The 25,863-nt window shown below is 39.6% G+C and overlaps 1 protein-coding gene and 1 long non-coding RNA gene across 5 annotated transcripts in view; both read right to left on the reverse strand.

Annotated features, from left to right (window-relative positions):
* The window catches only part of Slc25a13 (solute carrier family 25 member 13), a 182,790-nt gene that overhangs the window by 39,902 nt on the left and 117,025 nt on the right, over nucleotides 1-25,863 (reverse strand). For all 4 annotated transcript variants that reach the window (XM_015488236.2, XM_015488234.2, XM_015488235.1 and 1 more), the window contains 2 exons: nucleotides 12,584-12,636; nucleotides 10,977-11,057 (listed from right to left, as the gene is read on the reverse strand). In XM_015488236.2, the coding sequence (XP_015343722.1) occupies nucleotides 10,977-11,057; nucleotides 12,584-12,636 (134 nt within the window). The remainder of the gene's footprint in view (nucleotides 1-10,976; nucleotides 11,058-12,583; nucleotides 12,637-25,863) is intronic.
* Nucleotides 16,910-25,862, reverse strand: LOC125611361. Its single transcript, XR_007341517.1, has 2 exons — nucleotides 21,457-25,862; nucleotides 16,910-21,375 (listed from the first exon to the last, which is right to left on the reverse strand). It is a non-coding gene; the product is annotated as an uncharacterized LOC125611361 (long non-coding RNA).

The following is a 25,863-nucleotide window of genomic DNA, read 5'->3' on the forward strand; positions in this document are numbered from 1 at the left end:
ACCTCAGAATGAGACTATATTTTGAGATAGGACCTTTAAAGAGGTAATTAAAGTAAAATGAAATCATATGGGTATGCCCTAATCCCCTGTCCTTACAAGAAGAGGAGATTAGGGTTCAACAGCACACAGACTGGCGGTGACCCTATGAGAACCTAGGGACAAAGGGGAAAGCAAATGGGAAAGGCCTCAAGAGAAACTAAACCTGTCCAACGTAATCTTGGACTTTTAGTCTCCAGAACTGTGAGAAAATAAATTGATGTCGCTAAGTAACACAGTCTGTGGTATTTGTTATGGCATCCCTAGAAAACTAAGATACTGAGTTACAGTTTCTAACTAATGACACATTTCTAAAATAAAGCAACATAAGATTTTTCTCCTTTGATTTGGTATGTAAACTTAGTTCTTTAGTAAAAAGTCTGTAACTGCATTTTTAACAACTTTGAAAAGAAAATAGATTCTTACCATTTAACTATTTCTGAGACAGATACCAAACTGAAACATCCTAATTTCTCAACCACAGGGTAAGACAGAAAAAGTCTATTCTGTTTACACATTTCACAAATATTAAAGTTTCATATTTTCAGCTTCATAGGTTTTTAATAGGTCTACAGAAGCCTGGCCAAGAAACCAAAGCAGAATCTATTTGACTGACATTAAAAAGCAATTAAGTTACAGACCTGTCAAATATGTTAACATTTAGGCTCTGCCTGTTACACATGTCTATTTTGACTACTACCACCAGAATCACTTAATGCTTTACAGACCTTCCATGTCTGAAGTACCTCAACTGCATGAAAGCTGTGACCCAATCTTCCTTCTAATTTTTCATATCATAACCCCCCCACCCCAATTTATTAGAAATCCAGAAAGAAGGTCCAATGTTTCGAAGTGTGTTGACTTCTGAGACTTTTCTAAAGAGGAGAAGGGAAGAAAGCAGAAAAGAGACACCTGATTGGCTCTCCCTGTTATGAGAGGTGGACTTCCCCACTAATGAGGCACTGCTGAACCTCTGAAGCAGCCCGTAGCCAGGTAGGCCATCCTTGTCTCAGTCTGTTCAGCTGCTATAACAAAATATCAGAGACTGGGCAACTCACAAAAAGCATCCATTTATTTCTTAGTGTTCTAGAGGCTGAAGGTCCATGGTCAGGGTCCAGGCCATCTTCTTGTTGTGTCTTTACATGGCATAAAGATGAAGAAATTCTCTGGGGTTCCTTGTATAAAGGCAATAATCCCATTTGTGAGGAGTTCTGCCCTCGGGACTTAAATCACTTCTGCAAAGCCCAACCCTTAATACAATCACACTGGAGGTTAAGTTTCATTGTATAAATACATATTAAATCTATATTTAATATAGAAAACCCTTAGTAACATAGACCCTTAGTACCATCAGATATTTTTTAAAAATTTTTTCCCAGTCCAAATGAAAGTCATCTGCAGAAAGATTCTCTCCTCTCCCCTCACAGAGGCAGGCAGGCAGAGGAACTCTGTCATAGGCATGGTCTCAGTTCTATCACATAAGAGACTTCTTGGGTGAACTATGATGGAGCTGCCTCCTCGGCTTTTCAGAGATCTTCAAATTTGGATACTGCTATGGCTAACATTTTTTTTGTTTGTTTCATTAGCTCCTTTTTTAAAGCCCCCCTCCCCTTTTTTATTATTCCTTCATGGTTCTGAGATAATTTCACATGTTAACCATTCAATACAATCTTTTCTACTTAAAAGAGAAGCTATAATAAATAAACTATACCAAATGTCCCATGTTATTATCTTCTTCCTGTTCTTGGGGTTCTGAATATATTGAGGGGTTATTTGACATTTTTAGGAATGAAGTCAAATAAAATAAACAGAGTCCTTTTTAAAGGCTGCTCTACCACTGAATGTTCATGGAATTTTTTCTTGTGAAACACTCTGCATAGTGGATATGTGGTTACAGCTTCTAGGGAAAGCCCATCAATTCTTTCACCTGCCTTCCTTGGAGTTAATACCTCTTCACTGGCCATCTTCCTCTAGATTAATAGGAATAGGGAATATGAAGTGACCACCTTTCCTTTCCAATTCCACAACTGCCCTCATCACCAACACCTTCCAGTCAAACATGTATTCATTCAACAGATGTTTTTTAAGCATCTACTGTACATCAGACATAACACTAGGCACACGCAACAGTGAGATATGTGCCCTCTGCTCATCACGTGGATGTCTAGGTTTCCTCAGCATTTACCTAAGTTCTGAAGGACACAGCACACAGTTGTAAAAGAAAATCTTCACAAGTGGTGAAGCAGTGATTGCATCTGACAAAAACAGCAGGTCATACATAACACCTGCTACAGTCTCTAAGCCTTAAATCAACAGGAGTTGACAGCGTAAAGCACCAGGACAAATTAAGAAAATCTGTAATATGTTCTTACATTTACAGGTGGGAGTATGCAAAAAATACTTATGGAATACAGAAAATATTCCAAATAATAAAAATTTTAAAAAAGTGTAACAACCATTAGATTTCCATTAAACTACAAGTGAATTATAAAGGTATATACATTAAAAATAATAAACTTATTTCCATAATATCATCTTGGTTACTTGACATGTCACACGGGAGTGACTTCACAGAAATTCAACTTAATGACTGAGCTTCACATCACCTTCTATTTATAAGTAGGATATGTGCAGAGACTTGTACAGTGAAATAAAAATTAAGTGTAGTCTTAAGAAAACTACACTGTGAGGCCATGTCTCCACAGGAAGCCCTGGGAAGAAAGAAAAGATCACCAAAGTTGGACTTAAATCCACTTTTGGCAACCTGCCTGACCAGCTCTGATTGCCAGAGCCTATGTGCTCATTACATCAGGAAATTTTCTTTCTGGTTTGATATGATTGGGTCCAAAATCTCAAGAGATTTCAAGCTCAATCATAAGGAAGACAGCTTTTGGTATATCTTATAAAGGAAGAACCCACACTATTATTCAAGGAATACTTACAGAATTCAGAGCTAAAACAAAACAGTACAAAAAAGGTTAGAAGATACACAGATGGTGGAAAATGAATTGTTACGCACATTCATTCAATCTGGGTAGGGTCATGATTCCATGCCGCCATTGCCTTTTACCTAAAATGAGATTTGCCAATCTAATTTCCTCTCTCAATAATTAAATGAAAAATAAAACACTATTTTATTAAACACTATTTATTATTGATTTATTTTATTAAACTTTTGCTAATTAGCTGGAGGATGAAGAGAGGCTGAGAAGTCATACTGTAGAGAGAGCAGGTAGCATGCAAGAACATGGAGGGAATTCTTAAAAAAGTCAATGCCATGAAGAGAAGAAATGGACCAAAAGTAAAAAAATGTGTGGAGAGATGCAAAGTCACTGTGAGAGAGACCAAGAAGGCCAAGTGGAAAAATGTAGAGAGGAACCTGTTCCCAGAGCTGTCTCATTTCTCGAGAACCTTCAGTTTCATTTCATGAAACCCTGAAGGTAGGCCTTGTTATTGCTACTTTAGTGAGTTTCTGCTCCCGGTGGCCATTAGCGTTCTGGAACAGAATGGGTTCCAGAATCAGCACAGATCTGTGAGAAGACATGGGACTGGGTCTCAAGCCTTCTCAAGGTAAAAGGTAACAAGGGTATTCCTGCCCCACAACACAGCTTACTGAACCACCTACCAGGGGTTGCATGATTCTTTGCTGCTACTCCTACTCAGAGGCAGAGTCTAATCTCTCTCCTTTTGAATCTGTCCTAGCCTCACTGGCTTGCTTGACCCACAGAATGCAGTGGAAGGGTGGGCCATAAGAAGTCTGGCATCTTCTACCCGGACTCTTCAGATGCCTGCTCTTGGAAGGCTCCTTTCAGAATCAACCTGGCAAGGTATGCACAGTCCAAGTTACCCAGAGAAGTCATAGCAGGTGCTCAGGACCACAGTCTCTGCTGTTGGCAGCTGACAGTGCACATTACGGCCAGTCGTAAGAGTGAGCCACCTTTAGATAGGCAGCTCAGGGAAGCCTACAGATGAATGCAGCCCTGGTTGCCATCTGCCTAAAGACATGTGAAATCCCAAACGAGAGCCTCCCAGCTGAGCCCAGTCAACCCAGAGAACCACAAGAGACAATAAAGTGTTTTTTAAGCCACTAGGTTTTATGATGAATTGTTGCGCTGTGAAGGATAATCAGAACCCTGCTCCTCCTCAGTGATGCAGAAACACTTCCACCAGGAAGCAAACCCTGGGACCAGGACTGAATGCAGTGTGAGATGAAATGAAATAAAAATCAGATTTAGAAGAAGGATGCTCGGCTGACCAGCTGAGGAAACTGACTGCTGAGAAATAACAAAACTATTAGGGCCGGGGGTATAGCTCAGTGATAGAGCACTGGCCTAGTACATGTAAAGCCCTGGATTCCATCTCTAGTGCATCAAAAACAGACAAACAACGACAAAAGGTCAGAGATCTCAAGGGTCCTCATGGTAGCCCAGGTCCCCCACAAGCCATATCCAAACTCTAATAAACTTCCCCTTCACCCAAGGTAACTGAGTGTGACTATATTCCTCTGCATTGGGGAAGCCTAACTGAAATGTTTATTTTCATTTTGGACTCTGCTCCCTGTGGCCATCAGCATTCTGCAACAGAAGAATAGGTTCCAGAATCAGCAACAGACCTGAAGACATGGGACTGGTTCTCAAGCCTTTTCAAGGTGGAGGGCAACGAGGGTGCTTCTGCCCCACAACACAGCTTACTTCCAAAATACATATTTCAGAAATTTAAAAGCAGGTATTGGAAGAGGAGCATTTGAATCATGTTTTAATACTGCACCTTTATTATCTCTGTTAATTTTCACCACAGCCACGGCAGGTAAGAGTGCGGGTTACAGATGGCTGCAATACCTTTGCCACTTCCTCCACTCTGAAGTGGATTTCCCCTGCCACTGAATCTGGCTGCTTAACAAACAATGTAGTAAATTAATGCCACGTACCTACAGAGGGAAGGCTTGAGAGACCTAGCTCCTCACTTTGCTCTCAGAATGTCACCACTTAGGGGCAGACTATGGTATGAGGAAGCTTAGGCAGCCATGCCACCTGGGGAAGTCCACCTGCAGAACTCTAGGGCCTGGGCATCAGCCCCACTGAGTTCCCAGGGTGTTGCCATTTGTGAGAGGTCATGCTGGATCTTCTAGCAGCCCAGCACTCCAGATGAAACCATAGCCAACAGGCAGAAGAACTCTCCCATCATTATGAGAAAGAACAAATTACTGTTTTAAGCCACTAAGTGTTGGAGTGGCTTGTTATACATAATAGATAATTGAAAGGAAGTTGTTATCTCCATATTACAAATAAGAAAACTGAGACCCAGAGAAGGCAAATAAGCTATCTATCTAATCCTTAACTCCAATCTGTAGGTGAAGCCTTTGAGACCCCAAACTAACTAAAAGCCTAGGCTCTGTACAGGATAATGACTGTCTTGCTGTTAGATGTGATTACTTTTATTACAAATGATTACAATTTTCTTTTTGAGGGGGTGGGTACCAGGGATTGAACTCAGGGGCACTCAACTACTGAGTCACATCCCCAGCCCTATTTTGTATTTTATTGAGAGACAGGGTCTCATTGAATTGCTTAGTGCCTCGCCACTGCTGAGGCTAGCTTTGAACTCTCAATCCTCATGCCTCAGCTTCCCAAGCTGCCAGGATTACAGGTGTGTGCCACCATGCCCAGCACAAATGGTTACAATTTTCAAAAGGATTAATTTTATAAATAAAAACATTCCTATTATGCAAATTCTCAAAAATTAGACTTTTGAGGTTTTAAGAACACTTTCACTTTATAAAATAATGAAAATCAATATGCTTTCTACTTTTTATGGTTTGGGAATCATAATGAAGTATGGCTTGGAGGTGATAAATTTTATTAAGGACAGAAAGAAGTATAACTAATATAAAGGAAAATATATATGCATGAGCCCATTACCAGATCTGTCACAGATAAACTGCAGATTTAACAAGCTTACTTTTAAGAGCCATTTTAGTTTTAAAATTCTTCCACTCAACAAACATTTACAAAGAGTCTGCTTTACCATCTACTACCTAAGACCCTTGAGGGTACATCTATGAATAAAAAGACCCCTGCTCTTGTGGAGCCTAACCTTTATAATGAGAGAGGCAGAAAATAAACAGATGTCATTTGATGAATATGTAAAATTATACAGAATGTTAAAAGGTGGTAAGAGCTATGACAGAGGGAGATAAAGAAAGACAAGGAGAGAGGGAGGATCAATAGTAAGGCAGACAGGCAGGGTGTGTTTTTGAAGAGGGGATGGTTAAAATTTTTAATTTACTAGTGTTAAGTGTAAACTGTGCAACTGAAGGAATGACTGTAGTCTAGGGAAGAAATCAAAACTTGGTTAAATGAATATACTGTTCCGACCCTAAGTATATCTATATACATGCCTATAAATCTACACATCTGTAACAGACACACAGCATATGCCACATTACGACATTTGAAAGTGATACTCCCATTTACTATTCTTTTCTGACAAGCAAGGCATAAGAATGGCACTGATGGGAAAATGCAAGGGCTTCAATCTGGAAATCAAGTTGTTCCTACAGGTTTGAATGAGACACTCAAAAGCAGACATTTGTATTGCTTAGGAATACAGTCATAGGTAATGCAAAGCAGGAAGACGAGCATGGGAATGAAAAACACCCATTTCAAGATAGGTTCTCTTGGGGGATGAAGAAAGGAAAAGCAATTGGGACAAGGGCCTCCTGTTACATTTATGAGTTTTGCTGGTAGGCACACTCATGTATCTTTGTGTTTTCCAAAACTTTTCAAGATAAACATCAACCACAAATGAATGTAATGTAAAAAAGATAAGGCAAGTAATAAAAACTTGCCTCAAAAACGACATCTGATATATGGCTATAAACGGGTATTAAAATATCATGCACAGGGGAATCCCCATGATAGTGATAAAGTAGATAGGGACAGCATTAGGATGCTGCCTACTTGCCAGGGACAGCAATTAAGACTGCTCTTCAGCCTAGGCACAGTGATGCATGTCTGTAATCCCAGCTACTCAGGAGGCCGAGGCAGGAGGATCCCACGTTTATAGCCAGCTGGGCAATTTAGCAAGACCCCAATTTAAAATAAAATAAAAAAGCACTGGTGGTAGAGTGCTTGCCTAGCATGTACCAGCCCCGGGGTTTAATCCTTAGTACCTGAAGAGGAGGGGGAAAAAAAAAAAAACTGCTCTTCATTCCAAATTTTCCCAATGGTAATAGTCTCACAATCCCTTTCAGAACCAGTGACATGATCATATTCTCAGTGATTTTGCTCACTCAAAATAAATGTAAATTTCCATAAACAGCAGGTATATTTCTACATGAATACACACATGAGCATCACAATAGGAAAATACTGTGGCCCCATTACTAAAGGATCATAGTTCAAAAGCAGGTTCACTTGTTTTTCCAAAAATTATTGTAGAACCTTACTATTTTCTATTGGCATATAAATAAGTTTTACTAAATGAACTTTAAAACACAGAGGTTTACACACTGTTAACATTTTTTTTCTTGGTGAATATTAGATTTATTTCATGCTTGATAAATTAATCACCATATTTCTATTACTTCCTTAAAATCAGTCATAGTACTACTTTTGCTTAGCTGGTCCTTTTGAAGATAAAATTATCAAAAGCTAAAGATCTCAGACTGTCAGGATTTGAACCCTCTATTCCACTAGACACATAGAAGTTGAAGAACTATAACCTACAGATCACAGGAATTATACAGGATTTTTTTTTTTTTAAGATAGTAAGAAAGCAATAACAACAACATACACAGAGATAGTATATCAGTTTTCAAAGTCACTGGGAATCTGTAGTGGTCACAGGCCTCTCCTCTGCCACTTACTAAGAACCTCCATTGTCACTAACAGACTCCCTGAGCTTCTAACCCAAGAGTGGAAGGATGGAAGAAACAGGGGTATATATATTTTGTGCAGGGAAGTCTGAGGGTCCAGGGCTGTCAGAGCTTCCACAACTATTGATTTAATTTAGAATGTAGAAAATCCAACTCACAGAGAAAATGTAAACTGAAAAGAATTCTTTCAAACTTAAGAATTTGTAAACTTTGGTTTCAATCACCTAGTTTAGTCTTGAAGTGTGCTGAATATGTCACTACTGTGAAGTGTTAATCTATAAAAATGCTCAGAGAACTCAAGTAAAAAAAATTTTACATATGTATATTTTTAGTTGTAGGTGAACACAATACCTTATTTTATTTTTATGTGGTGTTGAGGATTGAACCCAGTGCCCCGTGCGTGCTAGGGGAGTGCTCTACCACTGAGCCACAACCTCATCCCCAAGTCAAATTTTTGATAAGGTTCTAAACTAAAACTAATCTCAGTATGAAAAATAAGTTTTAAAATAAAGTCAGATTCACCCTTTCAGACGTGTCAATGAAACCAAAGAATGTTTTTTATCTCGTAAGTTACAGATATTATTATATCAAAAATATCAAGTTAAGGAATGGGATAGATTTTATTCCTTTTATGTGTCAATGATTGGTTTCCTCCAAACATGCTATCACTTTCACTTTTCCAAAAACTAAATAAGTTTTTGGAAAAATCTGGCTAAGCACTATGAAGTTATGAGGTTATGAGACAAAGATCTTCCTGCATATTTTCTGTTTTTGTAGAAAACAGATTATAAAACAGAAAAAGCCTTGTTCAAAGAAATGAACAGCTTTGGTTGCAAGTGCAAAAGTCAGCCATGTGTACTGACTCTTAGTAATAATGAAGCCAGGTGAGCTCCCTAGGGACTTACAAGTCAACACCTAGTAATGCTTGGCTGGACTAAGGCAGGGCACTGCTCATGTGACACAACCTCACAAAACCCTCTGTTGCACTGACCAGACTATGCAACTTACAATGTCTTTCTAAAGTACACACTGGTTCCATTTAAGGGAAAACTTTGCCAAAGACTGCAGGGAGAGATGCTGCTACTACTACTTAAAACAAACAAACACACACACACACACACACACACACTCTCTCTCTTTCTCTATCCCCCCCCCCCCCCTCTCTCTCTCTCATGCACACAAGATGGAATCACTCATCTTTCCACTCAGAGATGGAAAGATGCCTGGAGTTGTTTGCTTCCCACAGGACTGTTTTCCTGGACTGGGGGAGACATGAAACATTGAGGACTACTGTCTACCTGCCTTTGAGATGCAGGGTGGCAAACTTCACAGATATTTTAAGTAGCTGTAAAGCCAAGTGGCTCCAATTTTAAGCCTGTGTTTAGATCAGGTTTGAAAAAGGGCTACACTTCTCTACAATAACTAGACACCACATCTGATGCCAGCCTGTGCTCTGCATTTGAAATGGGCGACCGCATGTGTAAACAAGACCACCTACAGATGGCACACTGACAATACATGCCACAACCAATCTCCTTGGCACCCAGATGCATGTGTCGGCAAAATGCTTTCATTGAAAAGAAAATACACCTCCAGGCAGAGCAAGCCATGATGACTGCCAAAATCTTGAGGAGCATCACAGAATTCATTTTATATTTTGTATTCTTATAGAGATCTATAATTGTGTCTTTTTAGCAGGTTTAAAAATCTAATTTTAAAAGCAAACAAACAAACCTCTTCGACCTGACTTACTGAAATAAATGCCTTGCTATCTTGAATCCCTTGCGATGACCTGAAGGCCTGGGCTAGATACAGCCTATGGAAAACACCTATTTAGAAATCAGAAAATCCATTTACTCAAATGGATGCATAGAGGTTTTTGAAATGAAGAGTACTTATGGGGAAGAGCAGTTTCTGCAATTCCTGCCATTCTCTGTGATTATTATTGTGTGCCCTTTTTATTGAGGACACTAAAGGCTCCCTTTTTTTCCCGTCCTGAATGCTACTAAAGTTACAGAACAAGGGGGAGCCTACCTGGCCATCTCTGACAGGTCAATGATCAAACAGAGAGTCAGACAGAAGCCAAATTCCATCCATCTCTTTAAGAATCACCAGGAGCCATGATTTCATATTATGCTGAAGGGGCTACTCAATGTTAAGACGAGAACCCATTACACACAAATGTTAATGCTCAGGTGTTTGGCCAACTTCTGAACTCAATGATGTTTCAAGAAAATTATTTTATGCTGACATAAAATAATTTCCAGTCCAGAAAAAAACAATTAAAAAAAAAAAAAGAAAAAGAAAAATGTGACCTCATCTTTCCTAAAAGACACACAGGTTAGGCAGAAAATCCACCACTACTGTATTGCTTGAGTGATCAAAGCCTATTTATTTAACCAACCTTATCTTTAAATAGCACCAGTCTTTGTATAAGAATTTAATTTACTTAAAGTATTTATATTCACACGAACAAACCAGTATATGAGATAAAGCGAGACACAATGTTTTGCAGAGCTTCAGAAAAGGATGCAGGTTGTTCATCCATATCTAGAAGCAATCATTCCACAGTTTTGACAATGCAGAGCACCCTCAGCCAGTTAATCCCCAGCATCATTCCCCCAGAAGCACTGGAAGCTTGAAGGGTTGCTGCCCCTTGTAAGGAAAAGCAAAGCAGAGAGCCATGGCTGCTGACTTCAAGCTACAAATCATAGTGCCTGACCTAGGACAGGGAGTCCTGAAGAAAGAATGTACTGCAAATTAACTTTAGAAAAGGTTAGCAAAGATATTTCAAAAGCCAGACATTTCTGCCATGAATGACTTCTACTGCAGAACTAACCACGAGCAATGATGCACTGCACAGGCACGATTTAACAGGCAGTATGACCAGAGACATTTACCCTTCCACCGCAGGAATGGTCGCCTGTGTAGGACAGGTAGAGTTGCCCTAGGAGACTCTGCCTTTGTACAGGATCTGTGGTTAAACAGAAGCCTTAGTCCACTCTGACCATGGCAGTGATAAGTGTGTGAAACAAATCTTCCCAATGTAGTGAAAGGTACTTACACAGCCTCCAGCAAGAATTTCTGCTGCAAGTGGGACGGAACCATCTTTGTGCATAAATTTATCCCTCACAAAATCATTCACCTTGAAGAAAAATATTTATAGAAGCTGATGAAAAATATAAAGAAAGGCATTAAACACGTATAAATATACATCTGTTAACATGCTATTTTTTTTCTGTCAGTCCATTGGATAAATTAACAACCTTAAAATAATTTGAGAGAGGTACTCTTAATAGCATACATGCAGTTTTTTCTTTCTTTTTTTTTTCCCCCTTTCTTTTTTTATACTGGGGATTGAACCCAAGGCACTTTGCACCTAAGTTGTATCCCCAGCCTTTTTTATTTTTAGATAGGGTCTTTCTGAGTTGCTTAAGCCTTCACAAAGTTGCTGAGGCTGGCCTGGGATTACAGGTGTGAACTAACACGCCCAGTATATATGCAGTTTTTAAAAGATTAAAAAATATATATGCATCCCTGATGTTGCAGGGAGAAGAATTAAAGATATATTGGCTTATAAGACCCAAATTCAAGTATGTCCTACAGTTATAAATGCATGAAGAGAAAGACATACAGACAGTAGAAACAAAATACAAGCATGTCTTATAATTTAAGAACTGTTTTATAAGGTTTGATTAAAAATCACTTTCAAGTCTTCTAACAAGATTTAATCTAATATAGCACTCTTCACTGAGACCAATTTGGCTGTGCAGATTTTTTTAGCTTAGTAGAAATTCAGTGTCTAAAAATTCCTCAAGGATTCTCAAAGAACCTTAATTGCATTAATTAATTAAGTATAATATTCTCAAAATGGTATGTACAACAAGCAATCTTAAGGAACAATCATGTTTTAGGCAAGTACAGTCCAGAGAAGATTAGTTATCTTGAGGTCATATCATATAAGGCATCAGAAGAACTTTAAGGACCAAGGCTGCATGGCCCAATTCAAAAATAGAGTTTAAACTCCTGGGGTTTTGTGACCTTAATGATTCACATGCCATATCTACTCATTCCACAAACTTAAACTGAATGTCAACTACCTGTCAACATGACCCAGTCACTGGGCAAACAGTGATGAAGGATCAATTTCAACTAGAACACAGAGCCCTCAATATGGGGCTTCACAGAACAAATCCTAAACTCACAGTCTATAAATAGCAGGTGTAACTGAAAGAGTATGTGCTTTGAAGTTGGAAAATTTGATTTTGAATTCTAGTTTTCCTGCTTATGAATGATGTGGATGCAGGCAGGCTACTTAATCCCTGTGCACCTTTCCTTACCTGTAAACAGTGAATCAAATTTTGCTTGCAATTAAAACAATGAGAAATTACACACACTAAGTGCCTACTGTGGTAATACTGAAGGAAATGCTGCTGTTGCGGCAATGATGTAATGATGGCAGCAACCACCAACAATCTTCAAATTCATTACATTTTGGATGTTCAGTGTTATGTGGGGTATAATGAAAAGCTGTATGTGCTGAGTACCCCATCTACAAATTAGTTAGCACCTTAGAGGAACCACAAGCTTGCTGGTTCACAGAAGAATACCGGCTAGATCCTTGAGTCTGTGCAGATTCCCTTAATAAGAGCACCAACTCAAAAGACTTACTGTTAGTTTTATGGCCTTCTCTGGGGCGACTCCCAATAACTGTGGCAACAGACCTAAAAATCAACATAAGTAAGAAGTATATTAAATAAATTAGCATTAACTAAACAAATCAACAGCTCTGCAGAGGGGATCACCACTTAAAAACTGGGGCAATCTTTGCTGCAATTTTCTGCTATTACCTTTAATGAGAATACTTGAAATGGAATGTTCAAGTACTAACTTCTAACAGCCACATCAGGCCCAAGTAAATTCCCTTCCACATTCTGGATCGTTTGCACATTGAGTAAATCAACAATATTAGTGATACAGGAAATCTCATTATTCCAGGGAAGTCTCCTCCTTTCCCTCCTGCCTCTTGGATCAGAGGGCTTCAGTAAAAAAGTATATGTACATATATCTTTAGTAAAGAGTATATAAATATATATACATATATCTTTTAGTAAAAATATACATACATATGTATACATATACAGTCTTTCCTAATGATGTGTGTGTGTGTGTGTGTGTATGAATGTACATGTGCACATTCTTTAGTCATTCATTCATTCACTGAATAAGTGTGATTTGATGACAAGCACAAAACAAATCAGATTATGTTCTTACATGACTCACATGGAAGGAGAACCTTTTGGGAAAGTGACAATTGAAGAAAGATACATTCCAACAGATGGGTTAAAGAAAGCGGAGGAAACCCAAGCCTGGTATGCTCTAGAATGAGGGAGAACATCAGCAGGGCCTCTGTAGAGCAGGCACAGGGAGAATGGCACAGGTGGGCACCAAATGCCATAGCCACACTATGGGCCAGGATTCTGAGCCTGATTCATTCTCAGATGAGGAGTGAGTAGTTTTAAGCAAGAGATGATGTGCTAATTCATGGACTTGAAAGAGCACTCTGACTGCTGTGTGGAAAAGATGAGGACATAACTGATGCTGTGTGTATGTGTCTCAGGATGGGAGACTGAGGTATGCCCAGACAGTGAAATCATGAAAAATGAAAACAAAAGATACTCTTGGAAGTAGCAAGAAAGAAGCAATCTGTCATATACAGGAATCCTTATTGATAGCTAATTTCTCTTCAGGAACCCCAGAAGCCAGGAGGCAGGAGGATGATCAATTTAAAGTATTCAAAGTTAATTCAATCCAACCCTGAATTCTATATCCACCAAAACTATCCCTCAAACTTGAAGGACATTTTAAGACATTTCTTGATTAAAGAAACAAAGAAATAAAAAAAAAAAAAAGGAGCTCATTACTAGATCTGTACAACAAGAAATAAGCCTTCAGCATGAACAACTAGGAAGAAATGAGGAAGCCTGTGGAAAGTGATGAGTTCGTGGTGACCATCAGACGGACACATTTTAGCCAAGTGGGAGGAAAACAAGGTTGGAGAGTACAGGGAGGTGTGCCTTTAACAGGAAAGGGCCTCTTTCAGGAACGATAGTTAAACAGTAGTGGATCTACATATCTGAACTAAAAAATGTCATTTTCTTTTGTTCTATTCTTTTTGGGGGTACTAGGGATTGAACCCAGGGGCACTTAATCACTGAGCCACATCCCCAGCCATTTTTAATATTTTATTTAGAGTACAGGGTCTCATTGAGTTGCTGAAAACCTCACTAAGTTGCTGAGGCTGGCTTTGAACTTGCAATTTTCCTGCCTCAGCCTCCTGAGCCGCTGGGATTACAGGTGTGTGCAATTGTGTCTGGCTTTCATTTGTTCTAACAAATAAAAATCAAAGAAGAACACCTTTTCTTAGAAACACTAAGCAGACTGAGGGAAGAATCAGTTATTCCCTGTGCCACACTGCTGTCCTTCAGAGGAGCTTCACTATACTCTCCTTGGACAGAGTACAATTTTCTAATTCATCTGTACTAAAAGGTCCACTTGTAGGCTCTCCTGAGGGACCAGCCCTGCCCACACATCTTCTTAGAGGAGCAGTCTGAGGTCAGAGGTCAATAGCCTGTGTGCTGCATATATCCAATCTGTAGTTGTATGTGATTGAGGAACACAAGTTTTCAAACATAATTTAAGCTCCTTGCAAAGACAGACAGATCTGACAGTCCTGGGCCTCCTCCTGATATCACAGCAACCTCCTCCAGGTAGGTGAGGCTCTGTCCTTTAGACAAGGACCCAGACATCCAATTGGCCAAAGTCCTTCCCTGCCTGAATGCTGACACCTCAATGAGGACAAGTGCCAGTTTTTTGTTTTTATTGCTCTGTTGATATCCACACAATAGAGAGGTGTTTCTTTTTGCTCATGGCTACACAAAAAGGGAAACTAAATAGACCAAGACAGCTTCGGTTTTAGGAAAAATGGGTCAAAGTCCATTTCATTGTGAAATTCAACAATAATGAAGATGCTGATGCTAATGAAACATTTTTAAAACAGCTACATAGTGGTTGTTATGTGCCAGACACCACTGTAAGTACTTTATTAAGTTTATTTAATCCTCATAACCACTCTGCAGAGAGGAAACTAAGGCATACAGAGATTAAGTAACTTGTTCCAGGTTATCCAGGTGGTAAGTGGTGAGATGGGGATTTCAAACCTAAGCCCTTCTACTCAAGAGTTTACACCCTTAGATGCCACTCAACTCTGTCATGTGTGTAACATGCATTTCTTTTCAGCCTCAAATGCTCCCTTAATAAGCTGCCAGGATCCTAGAAGCAGTTGCGTTTGCAACCCCTTCTCTAGGTAGCTGTATTTTCAGAGTCTGTGTTTCCCTGAGGCTACAGCTGATTAGACAATGGGCAGACACCTAAAAGTTATACAGCCAGGCAGTTCAGCAACCTAAGCCCTAGGGCAACCAAAGTGCATTTCCACTCAGAGGCAGGTTGAGGGTCCTTTAAGGCAATGGTGCTGGTTTACACAGAGGTATAAACTGAAAAGATGCCACGGGTGGAGCAGGGGAAAGGACCAGCTTGAAGCTCTGCATGTGCTAACGTCACAAGGAAACAGAAACCATGAATAAACAAAGGAAATGGATTGGTGGAAAGAAGAGAATGTAGAGTGAAAACAAAGGGGACACCAAAGAGAAAACAGAGCCCAAAGGCACAGAGATTGTCTCCAGCACTCTCCAGTCCCAGCTAGGCCAGGCTCTAGGTTAACTCCTGTTACTCCATGAGATTTCTGCCTTGCATGAACTCAACAGAAAGCCTCCCTGTGCACTAGCTAGCCTAAATGGGGCTGTGCTTTTTTATAATCTAAATAAGCAAAAGCAGCACAGGAGAGAAAGCGGGAACAGGAACCACCTGGGTGAAGCAAGCACTCTCATTCAAAGAAGGCAGTCTCACCTCCTAAAACACTCATTTATCAATCTTTAAGAAGTTACCCATAACATGAGAAGAAAAGCTTAATTACTAACCAATGAAAATACATTAATATCTATTAGTAAAATGTGAGCAAAAAGCTGTTTAAATTTCAGATGTTAAGCTTCAAAAATAAAATCTCTATTTTACTTTCTGTTTTTAGGTCAAAACCAAAATGTTTAAACATTTACTTGCTAAATGTATTTTTCTTATTATTAAACTGTAGACCCAAATTGTGAATGGTCTGAAAGCACTGTGATTTCAATGATGATCTCTTGTCTCCATAACTATTCTGTGACAGTCTTTTCAAATGACTAATACAAAAGTTCCCAGAGTCAACTGACCACAGTGTTATATGTAATCATCTCAGCCAGCCTTGTAAACTACTGAAATTTGTCTTTCTCACTATAAATTCAGTGATGCATTGTAAACAGTTAAAAAAAAAAAGAAAGAAAAAGAAAACCCTGTATTTATGATTAAAATGAGAGTAACAAATATTTACTTATGGAGCAAACATTTACCAATTAACTTTTCTGTGTGCCCGGTTCTAGAATGAAATAGGATGAAGACAGTGAGATTGGTGTCTTCCCCTCAAAAAAACGTATTCGTTTAAAAGGAAAGGGAACCCTAGTTGTGTCCATGTACCAGCAAGGGACAAAACACTTGGAAATAGTTTGATAAGCACCAGAGCCCAGGGTCACCAAAATACCAGGAGACCCAGTTATTCTGCCTGCAGGAAGGAGGATGCACCAAAGAAGAGGAGCTCTTTGCCCTGGGGCCTTTAAGGGAAACAGGTTCTCCTTAGACAAGAGATGTGAGTAGAGGGAAGAGCAACCTGGTTGGGCTGAGGGAATCCTATGTGCAAAGGCACCCAAAGTTCAAGATCATGGCCCATTAAGAGTCAGGGCAAGATCCCAGATGTTTTTACACACAATAATGATATCTATGCACTTAATACGCACTAGGTACTAGGTGCTACTTTTATGTGTTTTACGTGAATTAACTAACACATTGAAGCCACATGACAACCTTACTCAGGGCACACTATTTTTTTTTTTTTTTTAATCTCCATCAACCTATGAAGAAACTGAGGCTGACTTTAAAGTTGCTACCCAAGGTTACTCTGTTGTTAGACGGAAAGCGGGATTCAACCCAGGCAGTCTGGCTACTGCCTGGCATACTGTAGTACTTATCTCATGTTTGGTCACACTAAGAAGAACGAACCTAATTCTCTTGATGCATGGGGTGGCTTTTAAAGTAAACACTAAGGGTCAAAAAGTAAAAATTTCCAGAGGCAGGTGAAGGATACTTAGCAAGGGTGGAGACCAGAGACAGGAAGAAGAATTAGGAGATTAAAAAAATATCATCAGAGGCCATGAGTTTCATTATACTAAACTGAAGAATTTCAACTTAGAATGAAACCAATGTACATATCAACTTGTAAGACCTGGGCCAGATCAGCACTCAGGGAGCTGGTGGGTAAGAACCATTCTTGTGGTGATGACCCAGGATAAACAAGAAAACACAGGTGTCTGTGGGCTAAAATGTGAAGCCTCGCAGCTGAGAGCCTTGACACCACCAGCCTTGGGTAAATGCTCTTCAGGAGGCGTCATGATCTGTAGGAGGTGGGAATTCCAGGAACCTTTCTTAGGCCCTGACCTTAGAGGAAGGAGGTCTATGTGACTCAGTAAGGCTGGAAGCCACCACTCCAGCTAAGGTGCTTCATCCCTGTCACATTTAAGTGGCAAGTGCATATATGTTGAACATCTGGGTAACTCAGCAAAAATATCAGGTTTTTAACATAAGATGTTTCTGTTGGGTACTGGAAATCCATTTTAACTATTCAAACATAGCCTGGATGTGTGTGTTGCTTCTTACTTGTCAAAACAGCAGTCCATTTTCCAACTGCCTCAAGTGAAATTTATTAGTGTGGTTAGTTTTCTAATCTTCTCTTTTTAGTTCAGCTCCATCAGCACATATGGCAATGCTTCCTTGGCAAACTCTACTCTACCAGAAGGCTGTTAATGCGAGAAAAGATTTACAGGGTACAGAATTAATACGGTATTTTGTCTTCAAATTTCATGGGTTAGAGATATAAATCATACTGTCCCTCCTGATTCCAGTCCCTTGAGCAGCCCAACAAGAGCTGAGGTGGAGGTGTGGGATCTAAGCCTACATTAGAAGCCTCCAACTTAAGCTTCCTTTAGTCTCCCAAAAGGAGAATCATGCAAGCAATGTGCTAGATTAGAAGGCTATCATACTATTTACCTAAGAACTTTTTTAGAAATTCTAGAATTTCAGAGTTGGAAGAAACTCTGAAAGAAACTAATAATGCTGGCCCAACTAAGGTCATTTATTTCCAGTGGCCCAGCAACAAAATCAACAGTTAGGGCTCTGGGTTAAAATCCTTGGTTTGTACCTCTTTCGTGATGAGTCATCTTGGCCAAGTTATTCTTTCAGTTCTGGGTTTCTCGTTGTTGAAACAAGGATGCTAATTACTATTCACTGATTTAATTTGATAAATACATGAAAAAAATGAATACAAAGAGCCAGATACTCTTCATCACCGATTTTACATTGTCAAAAAATGTGATGCTTTTTTCTCCATATCTTCTCAAGGCATATCCTTGATCCATTCCTTGTTTACAAGAGGCAGTTCAGTCTGAATAACATCCACAATCCGGAATTAGGTAAGGAGTAAATGCTGTTCCTATGACATTATGCCTATACTTAGAAGAGCTGTCCCTAAGCAGCAAGGGCATATCTGGTCAGAGTCCAGGGCCCTCCTTTCTATAGGCAAAGATAATGAAGTAATAGAGATGTAACAATACATCTTCAACTGTTTTGAAGTTAAAATAATAAAATCTTTGAGAACTTAAAAATTTCTCAACCTCTGCTGATAAGCAATTTTTTGCAATGTAATTTCTACTTGGTGACAGGGGAGCCAAATGGTTAAATGCATGGGTATGAAGCCCAGCCACTGGGTTTGAATTCTGACTCTCAAATGATTTAGCTGTGTAAGTGTTGTCAAGATATCTCATCCCTTTTTACCTTTGCTTCCACACCCACAGAATGGGAATCATTATGGTATCATATCATCTTCGTGGTGTACTTGTGAAGATGAAATGGGTTGATATAGACAAATCCCTCAGAACAGTGCCAAGCATACAGAAAGTTCTGCAGAAATGAATTCTGTTGTGGCTTATTTTTATCTTAACGTTATCATCATTACTACCATTTATTCTCCCTTTTCTTCCTTCAAGGAAACTGGAATCCAGGTAGGATAAACAGCTTGCTCTTATAGGCCTACTCACTGCCTATAGGAGCTCTCAGAATCATGTCCAGATCCACCAGTCCTCACAGTGGGCTCTAGGCCCCCTAATGCTTGGATTTTTGTCCCTCTAATGAACTTGTTGTTCCAACTTCCTTCTCTGTCCCAGAACGACATTTCTTTCAGCACAGACAGTTCTGAAATGTTTCTCTGGGCTCCCAGCTCATGCTGCCAGCTCCCTGCACTGACTGGGCCTTTCATACCACTAAAGGAGGGTGGCCCCGGGATGGGCATTAACATCACACCTCCCCTTCTCCACATCATGAATATTAGGCTTTCTGGAAAAGCAGTGCTCAAAAGCCCGGTTGACAGTCCACGAACCATTGTAGCTGTACACAGATGCTGTTCCAAAAGATCAAGCTGGATAAGACATGCAGAACCACGGGGCTGCTAACAGGGAAGAAACTCAAAAACAAGGCAATGCTACTGTTGTTCAGACCAAAAAAAAAAAAAAAGGATTTTGAGAAGCACCATGCCAGCCCTGAGAAAGGTAATGCAGAGCACATGAAATGGGGTAGAAAGCATTCGGAGCAGAGGCAACAGTTGGAATTTGGTAGGAGAAATTATTCCACAAGACACCCCTGTTCCCATAGCTAAAGCCACAGCAGCACACGGCCGTTATCTAATTTCAACCTGGGGGCGACCCTTCCTATGTTAAATTCTTACCCTCCTGACCTCACTGTTGAGGCCACTACACCTGCTCCCCCCACTTGCTTTCAACATCAGATTAACCTTCATTCTGGAGCTATCAGCGCCCCGTGAGCCCTGCCTTACAGCTCTTATTCCTGCTCCTATTTCCATGCCCTTCTCTCCTCACTTGTTCAAGCATTCTTTCCTCTCTGCTCCTCCCATCTGTCTGTCTGCTTCTGACTAGTATTGCCCCGGGCATGAGGCACTTCCACCTTCCCAACCACACTATCCCCTTTCAAAGCCCTCATTACAGTCCAGCTCTCCACAGGCTCCTGGGCTGCTGCCCCGAGGTGGCTGGATAGTGGAGCTGGGGAAAGGGCAGGGGCCAAGGAAGCAATGAAGATTTCAATGCCTGCTTATCTGGGTTAAATGCTTTACTCAAAATTTTAGACACCATCTGTTTAACTAAGTTATGGCTCAGGATGCCTCTGGGAGACTGCTAAAAAACATAAAAATGAATGATCCCGAGTAGAGCCTAGAAAAAAATCAGCTCCTCTGACTCCTCGACTTTAGGAGTTTTCCGGAAGTAAAGACCATTAGGAAGGATCGCAAAGTCTCCTTCCGTTTTTCATTCCAGTTCCTGACAACTTTCAGGATGCTGCTTATCTTTTTGTCTATCTAAACTATGAAGTTTAATCTACTTCCTTTGTTTTAGTCTCAGTGAGGACAGTAGCTGGTTATATATGACCATTCCAAAGGCCTGAAATTGGTTCACTCATTAATTTTTCCTTTTCCAGGGTATCTGGAAGGGTATGTTTCTGCTGCCTTTCCCAGTTTTCTAAGCTCATCACTTTCCTCACAAGCCTCTAACAACTCTTCACACCCACCTCAGTTCTAGTTTCTGTCATCTTGGTCTCAGATAATAAGGTCATGTGCTCACTACAGTTGGCTCCCTGTATATTCCTGGAGATATGGTAACCTAACGTAGGGATTGTCCAAGTCTTTTGCTCTTTCTTGTTTGATTTCCCATAATCAATTTTTTTTTTTTTTTTTAGTTTAACACCCTAACAGAGTTTACAGCAATTGGCTAAGAAAATAAAACTCAAACTAAACTATTTTATATTCATTAAAAAAGTTTTGGTGGACAAGGGTGGACCCATGGCTCAGGACAGTTCGCAGCTTAGTCGTGGTTTGTTCCTTAATGCACGTGTTCTTAAATAATGTAATTCAGAGTCATGTAAACTTCATTTTATTTTAGTGTTAGGATTTTTTAATCTATTTTTGCCCAAAAAATTTTTGCAAGGAGAAGGACTCTCACTAAGGGCCGCACAATTCGGATACTCCCTTCTATGGTACCATCAACCACAAGAAGAAATCTGGCATAAATTAGCGGCCTGACAAAACTTCCTTTCAGAATATACATAGATCAATGACTTCCTGATATATCACCACAACATCCTCTAGATGTCACCTTGAGAACATTCCAGGACGGAAGATGACTGCTTCACGCTACACAGACAACCTGAAATAAGACATATTTAAAACTTCGCAAACCTGGATCAGTGGACTCATTAATTTTTTCCCCCCTTTTTTGGCCAATTACCTCAAAAGATTAAGTACTGCTCCAAATTAAGTTTCATTCATCGAATGATCTAATTTCTCTTTCTGGAGAATTTTCTTTAGGGCTTCTTGCACCAATGGAAACATAAACCTTCCTCTAAGAAGTATTTCTGATGGACCCCGATTTCTCTTGAATATATCTTTTTCCCAAAGGTCCTCCCAAATCATTTTCTAATTTCTGAGGCTGCACATCTCAGCACCAGAAGCACCTGAGACAGGAGAGTGCCCTAAAGTTCAAAAGCAGAAATTAGTTGTTTCTGGAAAGTTCAGAGCATTTAATCAATTGTTTCTCTTAAATATGCCTTGCTCTATAGTAGAGGCCAATGACTGACTCATTGGTCATCCAGTTCATTCAGACCAAATGAGCTGTCAGGTAATTCATTAAGGCTCTGGAGGATTCACTGGGTCTAGAGTATGTCAGGTGTTATTTCCCTTCATACAGACGAACTTAGCCTGGAGGTCACATTTTTAAAAATTACAAAAACCTTATGAAAAGCAGTGTGTGAGTGTGTGTGTGTGTCTCTGTGTGTGTGTGTGTGTCTGTGTGTAAAGAAAGCAAGAAAGCAGTCTGCCTTACTATAGAGCAAGTTCGTGGAGCCAGAATCAGAGAACTTCTAAGGAGATCTTTTCCAGAAACCAAAACTTACACAAAAAAATAAGAGTGTCCTAGAGACAAAGAAACAGGAACCTACACAGAGACATGGAGAGTAAGAACTACCAGCTCACAAAGTTAAAATTTCTTCTGACCCTGAGGCAGTCTATTAAAGAAAGGCCATCACCAGCAGTCCCTAGAGCTATGTTCTGATCTCCTTGGGAGGAAGGGGCAGGGATTCAAATGTGCTCTCTGATTACTGCAGGATAACTTCCAAGACTTTATGCAGATGTTGGCAGCTGCATGAGAAAGGAAAAAGCGAAACAGAGCATCCTGAAGCTAAAAGAATTATTTAAAAATAATCTTCATTCTAGTTCCACAGGGAAGACTTTTAAACACAAAAACAGCTTCCTGTATTCTTGGTATAAAGACTATGACAGAGAAAGATAGTTATTAACCTTGTAATAAGAATACATGCTGCAAAAGCACCTTCATTCGGAGTCATTCACCAACTTTTTAAAAAGTATACACAAAGGTAATTTTAAAATAGGGGAGAGACCTCACTTATGCAACATTCTCAAATTATCCTATTCAGGGAATATGAGCAATTATATATGTCTTGATGGAGAAAAATTACATGTTATGCAAAATTTTAAAATATGAAAAAAATGCTCAATATTTTGAAACATGTTTATAAATTAGAAATGTACTCCGACATCTTCTCACATATTGCAAGGTGAAAGCATTAGTATAGTCAATTTATATTCTCGAATTTCAAATTTAACCATTTTTCTCTAGAATGATAAAATTTTTAAAACAATAAAATTACATTTAATGAGAAATGTACAAAGGATCACAGGCAAATATTTAAATCTTGACTGTGTATATAAAGGTTACAATACTAAGTAAGTCTCAGAAATACCTCAGGTCTTTTTTATTTCTATTATTTCTTTTAATAATAATAGTTTCTCCTAAGTATCTACATTTTCATCTGATCTCTCTCTTCCCCGGTGATAAGCATTTATAAACATGTAGTTATACACAATTAATGATTATGTGCAAGGAACTAAAGGGAATTAGTCCCTGATCAAGCAAGAAAAGAAAGAAGTCATTTTCATGGCAAGATTGTAAATCATTATTATTATTTTTAACCTGAACTGTCTATCATCTCTTTGCTCTCAAGATCCAAATTACAGATTGGAACTAAACAAGAGTTTTACAGTAAATGTTTGTCTGCTGGAAAAGAAAAGAACTCAGGACAAAATGAACATAGGTGACTCCCAGGGCTAATTTTCCAATATTCACACTCTATTTGTCATCTCGACAGATGGATTTGGCCCTTGCCCTGAAGGTTCAGACACCCAAGCAGATATATAAATGTCTATTTATAATCCTGGAATAGGGTGAAGAGCTGTCTCTTAGCTATTCCAAGTGGGCCTTATCTCTACCCAATATGCCAGCTCATTTTCCCTATGAGAAACTAACCGCGGTTGTTCCCATCTTCCACATGTAATAACTGAGCAGGCAAGAGATATAAACCACTTTCTAAGGCCCACCTTAGCTCAGCAATTGGTACTGAGGTGTGCTTTGAGCTCTTTTGACTATCAGGTGAAAAGGACAGGTCGTAGAAGAGAGATCTAGATATAATCAAGAATGAGAATCTGGGGGGGAGTGCTCGAGAGTAATATTGGCTAAATTATATTGTTATATCACATGCATGTACAAATATGTAACAACAGACCTCACCATTATGTACAACAATAATGCACCCATTAAAAAATGTAGGGATAAATAAGAATGAGGATCTGGCAGGTGTGGTCACAGAGAAGAGAGAGGGACTAAAAATTAAAAACAGTCTAGTCAACACAACAAATTGAAGACACTCAGTAGTGCTGGACAGGGTTCTCACAATTCTAAAGACACACTGACATTCAATCTAGCACACATAAAAGAAAACCCATGAAGTAGTTGGTGAAGCAATGCCAAGGCTCTGACATTGTCCAGACTAGAGGTTCAAAGTTGTGCTTTCAAAAAATCACCCACCTGAACAGTTAAGGTGGTCACTTCTGCCTAACTCACTGCAAAGCAAGTACTGGGACATTAACCTTGTACTATGTAGGAGCCACTTCATTTGCAAGGTTGTTGAGATCAGGGAGAAAAAGTATTTCAAAAAGAAGGCAGTGACCCTACAGGGGTCATCATCAATCACCTGGGGTCAAAGACCTTCCAAATTGTAAAAAGAGGCAGGGGGTAAGGGTAGAGGGCAGAGAGAAGATCAAAAGGCCTTTGATGAGGGTTATGTACCTATATATTAGGACCTGCAAAATGGAACTCCTCTGTAGTGGGAAACCTCCTAGTTTCTAAGGTGAGAGGGTTTTTGTTTTTTAACTTTGGTGCTTACTTTGGAGACTAGAGTCAGCAGATGGCAGAAGAGGCCTAGAGGCATGTTTTATATGGCTGCCAGTTTCATCATATGCCTCAGCAGAGCACTAGATACTATCTTCTTATAGAGCAAGCACTGGGAGGGAAAGGAGGGGAGAACTGCAGTTGGCCAAATGGCAAAGCAGTCGGTGGGAACTGCCTTGCAATTCTGCATTTTAGCTGATAGAAAGGCACTTCTTTCCTATTTGCAGAAGATGAGCATAAAAATGAAGTTGGGAAGTCAAGGTGTGTCTCCTTAGGCCAAGGCCAACAGGGAAGCAGGGGGTATGTGGGTTCTTTCCATTTATAAGGAAATATTCTTTGCTTCTGTTACCATGCTTCATGATTAGAGGAACAGGTCTTGGAGACATGATAGCCAGGCTACAATGGTGTGTGAATCAACTCCATTGGGTAGAGAGTGAGAAGGCAAGGAGCAAGTTTCACTCAGAAAGAGGCAGGAAAGGAGTGCTGCACTGAACCCTTGGTTATCTGCTTGACAGACTTTAATGTAGTTTCGCAATCTTCCACCATCAATGGTGGACACATTCCAAGACTTCTAGTGGACACTGAAACCCTGGATAGTCCAACCTATGTATGCTCTTCTCTCCTATATACACATACCTATGATAAAGTTTTAACTGATAAATTAGGCAAAGCAAAAGATTAACTACAATAGCTAATAAAACAATTGTACGATATACTGTAAAGTTACATGACTGTAGTCTCTCAAGATATCTTAGTGTACCCTACCCACCTAAAGCTTCTTCTTGTGATGATGTGAGAAGACCAATGACTCAGAGATTATGGGAAAGAAGGTGATTTAGTGTAAAGCTATACATGACCCGAAAATCATACTTTGGTGTAGGAAAAGTGTGATATGTCATCACTGTACTTACACTACTGCTTAATTTACAACTCATAAATTGTCTACTTCTGGACTTTTCTACTTGATATTTTCAGATCATGGTCAATTACAAGTAACTGAAACCCTGGATAAGGAACACTATGATATATTCCAGAACATGAATCCTGAGCAGGCTTTGTCCTGATCCTAGAATAACTTTCCCTATTAGCTGGTGAGTGGAATACTTTAAGAATACAATGAGCCTTTTAAAAACTTGCTGAAGATGTTTATAAAAATAATTTATTATTTTAAGAAATATAACATACAACACAGCAATATAAATGGCTTTCAGATTCCGGGCTGTTTTGATTAGCCATGCCCCAGATGCCTCGAGCCTACTCCCATTAGCATGGATAATTGAGAATCTGCTGCATTTCCATTTTAGCATAGTCTCTCTGATTCATTTCAGGAACTGAGATGAGAAACCAAACCCTTGGCTATTATTTCACCTTTCAAGAATTTAGTGCATGGCA

The sequence above is a fragment of the Marmota marmota genome, unplaced genomic scaffold (assembly GCF_001458135.2).
Source record: "Marmota marmota marmota unplaced genomic scaffold, marMar, whole genome shotgun sequence".
Lineage (NCBI taxonomy): Eukaryota > Metazoa > Chordata > Mammalia > Rodentia > Sciuridae > Marmota > Marmota marmota.